Below are 8,818 nucleotides of genomic sequence, written 5' to 3' on the forward strand. Positions count from 1 at the left end.
AGTATCATGCTTAATTGTAATCATGGCCTATAATTGTAACTATAATTGATTATGGAGCAAATTCGGATAACACAAACAAATCTCTCTTATTTTGGCCATTCATTATATAACAGTCAACGGAAAGCATAACTTGTCCGATTTAGTAGAATTTAGGTGAAGAGTGTTTAATGTCCAGACATGAGAATAAACTTTTACCCCTAAGATTTTGATTATCTATTACATTTCCTGATATTTAAAACTCTCACAGATTTTAGCTTAGATGCTGAATGAAGTCCAAGAACATTGACATTGTGATGGTAGGATCTTTGCTGAAACAGCTGCTTGATTTGGCAGGCCTGCAAGACAACAGTTGGGAGACAAAGAACAGTCAGGGAGTATAATAAATTTTCTGAAGAATTTGAGCCCAAGCCCTAGAAAGCAATTTACCGCCTTGTTCCAGTAATTGGTAATGCAAAAAATAGCTGTGGAAAAATACCGGTTTTACAAGGCACCATCAACTTCTATTGTTGACATAAATATTATGAATTTCCTTCTCTAGCTCATTATAATACTGGTTTTGTTTTGTTTTTCAAAAAAAAAAAGTTCAACTGCCTGTTTGCCATTTCAAATAGAAGATACCCCAAATTCCAGACCTTTGCTGACTCAGACAGCTGTCTAGATTGGCAATTCTACAATTTGCTACAGTAAATTTAATTGCCTAAGGGCAATTCTAACTGGCAAACAAACTACCAGCTTGGCAAAGGAAAGTGGAAATGGGCAAAAATGTTTGTATCTCAGCAGTTTAATCCTAAATCAGTTATGACTCTAGCAGTGACCCAAAAGGAGATATTATAGGAAAGAACCAGCCATCCAGCCAACCAACCAAGTGACCATTTGCTTCTTTCATTGATTATGCACACTTATCTTGTCTCCAGCTACATGATTTATCACTGCCAATTGTCTTTTATCCCCTTGCCCTGCTGAAATCTCTTGCCCTTTTCCACAGGCCTTTGTAGTTTTGTTCTCTCTTTTTTTGTTGTTCTCAATTTCTTTTATTCAGCTGAAGTAACCAAAACTGTCTACAGTATTGAAGGGAAAGGTCAAGCCATTCAGGTAATATCATGGTCATTTGTAGCTTTTTCCAGATTATTTTCTATTCCCCTTTTAAACACAGACTAACTTCTTATTTGCTTTTAATCATCTCCGTGCATTGAGCAGATGCTTTTACTGAACTGTCTACAGTGATTGTATCTGTCCGCAATCAATTCCAATTGTTTCTTTCATTCTATGTTGCTGCAAATTTAATTTCATCTACCAACACACTGCTCAAGCTATTGGCTTTGTTAAGGGCTGAAGGAACTATTCCCATCCCTTTGCTAGACACTGGTTTCTTATAAATGAATGTGTAAAAAAGGATGAATGTACAAAAACTTAGGTTAGGTAAATTCTACACACTGGATCCTTTCACACTGTGTCCTTCTTTGGCTTTCCACCTTGCTCCTCCATTAATTAGTTATTATTTCCTGGACACAGAACATACACAATCCAGTGGGATTGTTGGAGATTTTTGTTCACCCTTTGATTTCTGTTTGGTTTTTTTGTGAGTCTATACACTTTTGGCTTTCTTCAAATCATTCTGGCTCTGCAGACTATGACAGGAACCAGCTTTGAATGGATAGATCAAATACATCAGAAACCTTGCGGCCATATTCTGCTTCAGCTGTAGCATCCACAATACTTGCAAAGAAAGCACATTATAATGACCTAACCAAGATGTGGCATGTCTAAATGAATATATTGTATTTATAAAAAAATGTGAAGTGCATCTTTGCATGCTGCACTTGAATTCATTTACTATGTAGAAAATCGTTACAATGGAAAAGGTTTATAAGATATTAAGTAATCAATATGTAAAGTAACTAGATTATTTTCTACCGGAGCCTTTAACAGATTTTTGGACTTTTTTTCCCTCTTAAAAACAAAACACAACTTGATGTCAACCATTAATTTTCAAATATGCAAACCTTTAGGAGCAATTGAATGATGCATCACAAAATAGTGCCAAACTTCTTAATACAGTAAACGTATCTCCCTGCGGCAACATTCTACCTACCACACTAACAACATGCATTATTGTACCAACAATAATGCAAGAAAGGAACCATCTTCTTGGAATGTTGCATGGAAATTAACAATGACTGTAAAAGAATGACATTTTTCCAAGATGCACATCTTTAGTTCCCGAGGACTCTTTCTTATCTTCCCTCAGAATTGCAGGGGTACACTGCATGAATTTATCTGGTTATTCTAAAGGCTATGGCTACAAAATAGGACAGACCTTTGAAGGAGAGTACACCCATGCCTGGAATGCAGTTTACCTTGATGGAAAGTGGCATTTGGTGGACAGCACTTGGGGGAGCGGCTCAGTTGATGGATGTTGCAGCAAGTTTACCTTCAGGTGCATGTCTCTGGTTCTGGTATGCTGCTGGGGGTGAGGATGGGGTGAGGGCAGGGAGTAATTACGTACATTACCAATAACATTATGACCCCTCTCTTTTTATTCTAGATACAATGAATTTTATTTCCTCACCCACCCTGCACTCTTTATTAATAATCATTTCCCAGGCAACAACAACTGGCAGTTACTCAAACCAATAGTGGCATTAAAACAGTTTGAAAGTAACCTGCTATACAAAAGTGACTTTTACATGATGGGATTGCTGGTGGCCCATCCAGAAACATCTATTATTCAGACAGGTACAATCATACAGCTTCTTGCCCCATGCCAGTATTATTATTAGATATAACATTTCTAGCTTTTGGAAGAAAAAAAATTACAGCAAAATTTAAAACTGAGGGCGATTTTAATTAATTTTAAAAAATTAGTTTGGTAGAACTAACCTGTGGGTCTCAAATTTCTACAGTCGTACTTACTTTTGCACTTATGCCAAGTATAATTTATGCCAAGTTCAAAATGCCACTACATAATTAGCCTGAAAGGGTCCCTAGAACTTTTTGCATATTTCAATTTCAAAAGAAATACAAAAAAAGAAAGGTTAAGAATACAAATAACTTATAGGTGCAGGTTAATAAGCTTGATATATAAATAAACATAAATAAATATTAGTTCATAGGTTTTCTGATATTTTCAGCTTTTCCTTCAGTGTCAATCAGCAGTTTAACTAGACTAGGGGTGTCAAACCTGATAATATTGCAGACCATATCGTGATGTATCTGGATATTTATTTATTTTTTTGCCCTTGCAGGGCCAGGGTGGGCATGGCCTACACAGGCCAGATCCAGCCCACAGGCCACATGTTTGACATGCTTGAACTAAACAAACATTTTCATTTTAGAATTTTATCTTTGGAACTCTTAACTTTCTTTGAAATCCAACAAGTGAAAGGGCAGGCAGATCAACTATAAGTAAAAAAGCCATATATGTTTTTATCTTACCTCAGAATGATGAGCAATTCTATTACGCTAGTAATAAAATAAAAACAAAAAATTTCCCAAGGTGAAATCTACCTATCTTCAATCCTGTTGCTGTTTTATTTTGAATTTGGATATGACAGAGGTTTTGAATAATTTCTAACCACAATATTCAACTGCAATATACTCCTTTTCATTGCCAAAGTGACTGACAGCAAAGCTGAGTTCAGATCACTTTCTACAAGCTTTTTGATTGATTTGCATTTCTCAATAGTAAGACATATTCTAACCAGCTTTCTTTATTTGCATGTTACAGTAAATGGAAAAGTCACAATAGTAGTGGAGAGCCATTCTCCGATGCTGTTCATGTCTGAACTGAAAAGGGCAAAAGAATACAGCCTGATGACTTTGAAGAGGAATGGGATGGAACTGGAACTGTACCCACAGAAAATGGGGAGTCATAAGCTCCAAATCTATGCCAAATCACCTAAAGCCCCTGAAGAAATTTACACGTGCATCCTAGAATACAACATTGAGTGCAGTTCTATAGACAGGAATGTTTGTTTCCCAAAGGAACTCCATCAACCAGTTGGGCCCAACTGGTTCACAAAAAAACAGGGGATCCTCAGACCTTCACAAAAAGGTCCAGTTATTCATACTAATGATGGCTGCTGCAATCTCAGCTTCATCCTCAGTAAGGACTTGAACATTTTAGCCTCACTGCACTCAGACAGCGTAAGCCTCAGTGAAGATGAAGGAAGACGACATATCTTACAACAACGACAAGGAAACCAAATAAACTTTAAGATCCATCTTCCACATGCTGGGAATTTTGCTTTCCACATTTTTGCTAAGAAAAAGTCAGATCCTGGTAACTATAACTATATCTTTAATTACCTCATCTGTTGTCCAAACACTAAGGTCAAATGGCCAATGTTCCCCCAGAATTATAGTAACTGGGCAGAAAGCTATGAATTAGTGGAACCTCTGGCTGCACTTCTACCAGCCAACTGCAACGTTAAGTTCAAACTTAAGCTTCACAGCATTGCCAAAGCATTTGTTCAATGTGAAAAACTTTGTCCCTTGTCTCTTAGTAAGGATGGCTACTGGGAGGGATCCTGCAGTACTTCCGGCTGCAGAGAGATATATGTGACGGTGCTGGAGAATGCAAACCACAAATTTTACTCACATATTTTGAAATATGAAGTAGAATCCCAGTAATAGGCTATTTGAACTTTTCCCATCTGCCCACATGCACAATATATGATTTCACTATAAACCATTTCACTCTGAATTATTTATTTCATGCTGTTGGATGACAATACTCATGCTATTGAAGCAGCAGCAAAATAATTTAACTTGATCAACCCCCATCCCTTGAGATTTTTCACTGATATTATATGATGCATGCGGTTTATACAAAATGTAACTTACTCATTAAAAACCAAGAAAAAGTTTTCCATAAATAATTTCAACACTACAAAATTATTTAGATTCCTAGCATATAAAGAAGCAATTTTACACATCTGCCCACCCATGTTGCCATAATTTTGAGATATGACTACTGATTTGGAAAGGATATGTTCAACATTATCAAGTATAATAAAAGAGGACTATAGAATTCATGTTGGGTCAAAAAGAGAAAAAGACCCATTTTTTTGACTGTCAATACAAAAGTAACTACAGAATTGGAAGAAACATGAAGAAATATGCTTTTACAAGACTATAATGTAAGCTTTCTTGTGTGCACATCATTGTCTTACAAATATAAAATACTGAAAAGTTTTATACTAGGCCTTAAATGCAGGGGTGAAATCCAGCAGGTTCTAACAGGTTCTGGAGAACCGGTAGTGGAAATTTTGAGCAGTTTGGAGAACTGGCAAATACCACCTCTGGCTGGGCCCAGGGTGGGGGTAGGAATGGGGATTTTTCAGTATCCTTCCCCTGGAGTGGGGTGGGAATGGAGATTTTACAGTATCCTTCCCCTGGAATGGGATGGGAATGGAGATTTTGCAGTATCCTTCCCCTGCCAAACCCCCCAAACCACACCCACCAAGCCATACCATGCCCACCAAGCCACACCGACAGAACCGATAGTAAAAAAAAATTGGATTTCATCACTGCTTAAATGCAATTAAATGCTCATTTTTATTCACTGGGTTAGAGCACCTAGTGAACGTTTTTTAATAAGAATCACTAATCTCTATGTAATTTATATAAAAAATTATTTACTTTGGGAAATGCTACTTCATGAACTACACATTGAAATATCTCAGGATAACATAAGACAAACTAGATCAGGAATTCCCAAACTGTGGGCCGTGAGGGAACTGCAACTGGGCTATAGAAATGTACATGTGCATTCTCATGTGCACGAGCAGCAGCAGGCGCGCATGCACCCTGCTTACTCCAATGTGCGCATGCACATGTGAGCTTACCAGCCACTTACACGAACCATCCTGTTTCATCCTCCCTAGTCCGCAAAGCCGGAAATGCTGGGGAACTCTGAACTAGATTACTACATAATTAAATACAATAAGTTATTATTGCTCTCTTTATATAGAAAGAGATTTTTAATCTATGGTTTTGCTGGGGGCTGGCGACCCCCAGGGGGAAAGCCTTCTCTGTGCAAGCACCTACCCTCTGGAATGAGCTTCCTCTGTGGGCTACGATTACTCCCCGACCTCCGGACCTTCCGCCGTGAACTCAAGACTTTTCTGTTCCACCGTGCAGGGCTGGCCTGATACATTATGGTTTTAATTGGGGTTTTTATTACGTTTATTATAGTTTTTAAATGGGGTTAGCCTAATGGAATGAGATTTTTAAATTGCTTTTAATTCTATTTATAATTTGTTTTATGTTGGCTGTAAACCGCCCTGAGTCCTTCGGGAGAAGGGCGGTATAAAAATCAAATAAATAATAATGATGATGATGATGATGATGATGATGATGATGATGATGATGATGATGATGATGTAGTTCACATTCTACAGATTCAGGGACAGAGCAGATGATCATTGCCATGAAAAATACCATCATTGTTTTCAAACCAGTTCTCACTACTAATTTAACAAGGATTTCCTGACCTGACATTCTTCCTTCAATTTGAACAATTTGAAAAGCAAAGAATTTGTGCTATGTAGAAATTTTGGGGGTTATCTTAAAACACATTTGGAAGACACCAGGTCAGGAAAGGATTTTTTAAAAACTATAATGCTTGGTGTATAATCACAGAAAGTAGTCCAGGGAAACAGCAGCCTAACTTTGAAGAGTAATAAAACCCTATGTAGAAAACAACAAATACAATTTGAAATGCATTAGATGAGGATGACAGTATTCAAAATAGGCAACATTCATCTATCAAAGTCTTAATTTAAAAAAAAATACTTCAAAAAATTCCTACAGAAAATCATTCCAGAGGGGTTCATTTTGAAGGTTTTGATTCTTTGCCAATGTTCTTGTTGTGTAAGCGAAGTAGGGAAAGCATATAAAGAATTCCTAGAATTCTTTCCATCCCCATTAACAATGGGGACCACAGGAGCTGCTCCTTTTTTTTATCCTGTGAAAGAGGAAGCATAGAAAAGGTTGTTTATGAGCTGCTGAGTCACATGACCCACTGCCCAATTCCTCTATCATTAGGGTTCACAAGGAATATTTTCTGGATTTTTGTTTCTTATATAGCCCCCAGTCATATCCTGGCAGTGTGTGTTTGTACGCCTCTGAGACAGTCTTGATTCTTGGCAATTGCTTAAGCATGTCCCTACAGTTTTCTTTGCAAAGATTTTAGAAATGGTTTGCCATTACCTGGTTCCTAGGGCTGAATGTGTGTGAGAGACTGGTCCAGGGTCATCCAGCTAACTTTGTGCCTAAGGTGTAACTATAACTCAGTCTCCCATTTTCTTAACTACTGAACAAAATGTCTCTCTTAGCTATATCTAGCCTTCTTTGTATCACTTCTTGCCAATATTCCACTGGACTGAATAGAAGAAAAAAAGGGCTGGGTTGTGTGGGGCCCAAGGTTATCTAATCTCCTATTCTAATTGTGACAATATGCTCAAATCAGTTGTGATGCATGAAACATCTTAAAACAGCTAGGATTATTATTATGTATTCTTTCCTTTATTTTTTTTATGCATGTCTTGAGAGGAAAACTGCAAATACTGTTGTTTGCCAATGTAGGATTGGAAACAAATTCTAATTGTTACATAAAGGCAGGACCAGAAGCAGTGGATGGAAACCTAACAAGGAGAGTATCAACCTAGAACTAAGGAGAAATTTTCTGACAGAACAATTAATCAGCGAAACAAGAAGTTGTGAGTGCTTTAAAACTGGAGGTTTTTAAGAAGAGACTGGACAAGAATTTGCCTGAAATTGTATAGGGTTTCCTGCCTGAGCAGGGGGTTGGACTAGAAGACCTCCAAGGTCCATTCCAACTCTTTATTATTTATTTATTTATTTATTTATTTATTTATTTATTTATTTATTTATTTATTTATTTATTTATTTATTTATTTATTTATTTATTTATTTATTTATTTATTTATTTATTTATTTATTAATTACATTTCTATACCGCCCTTCTCCGAAGACTCAGGGTGGTTTACAGCCAAGTTAAAAAGACATATACAAAAATTAAAACACAATATTTGAAATTTAAAAATCTGAAACCATAAGGCCGAATATTAAAATAACAAGAAATAAAACCACTCAATTAAAAATTACTCTTAGGCCAACCCTGCTCATTGAAACAAAAAAGTCTTGAGCTCGCGCTTAAAGGCCCAGAGGTCGGGAAGAAGGCGTAGCCCCAGAGGCAGTTCGTTCCATAGGGTAGGTGCCCCAACAGAGAAGGCTCTTCCCCTGGGGGCAGCCAGCCGACATTGTTTAGCTGACGGCACCCCGAGAAGACCCTCCCTGTGGGAGCACACAGGTCGATGGGAGGCTATTGGCGGCAGTAGGCGGTCCCATAAGTAACCTGGTCCTATGCCGTGGAGCGCTTTAAAGGTGATCACCAACACCTTGAATTGCACGCGGAAGACCACCGGCAACCAGTGTAGCTTGCATAGGAGAGGTGTTATATGGAAGCTCCGAGACGCTCCCTCTATCCCCCGCACAGCCGCATTCTGTACCAGTTGAAGTCTTCCGGTGCTCTTCAAGGGGAGCCCCATGTAGAGAGCATTGCAGTAATCCAGGCGGGAGGTAACGAGGGCATGAGTGACCGTGCATAACGAATCCCGGTCCAGGAAGGGACGCAGTTGGCGGATCAGGGGAACCTGATAAAAAGCTCCCCTGGCAACGGCTGTCAAGTGTTCTTCCAACGACAGCCGTGCATCCAGGAGAACGCCTAAGCTGCGAACCAACTCCCTGGGGGCCAGTGACTCTCCCCCCACAGTCAGTGACGGAACCGCCA

The 8,818-nt window shown here is 38.4% G+C and overlaps 1 protein-coding gene across 2 annotated transcripts in view; it reads left to right on the forward strand.

Moving 5' to 3' along the window:
• Positions 1–7,842, forward strand: part of KY (kyphoscoliosis peptidase) — a 49,507-nt gene extending 41,665 nt beyond the window's left edge. For both annotated transcript variants that reach the window (XM_058186984.1, XM_058186985.1), the window contains exons 8-10: positions 2,249–2,437; positions 2,546–2,736; positions 3,728–7,842. In XM_058186984.1, the coding sequence (XP_058042967.1) occupies positions 2,249–2,437; positions 2,546–2,736; positions 3,728–4,632 (1,285 nt within the window). In that variant the 3' untranslated portion in view covers positions 4,633–7,842. The remainder of the gene's footprint in view (positions 1–2,248; positions 2,438–2,545; positions 2,737–3,727) is intronic.
• The last annotated feature ends 976 nt before the right edge of the window (positions 7,843–8,818 follow it).

This window comes from Ahaetulla prasina, chromosome 6 (assembly GCF_028640845.1).
Source record: "Ahaetulla prasina isolate Xishuangbanna chromosome 6, ASM2864084v1, whole genome shotgun sequence".
Taxonomy (NCBI): domain Eukaryota; kingdom Metazoa; phylum Chordata; class Lepidosauria; order Squamata; family Colubridae; genus Ahaetulla; species Ahaetulla prasina.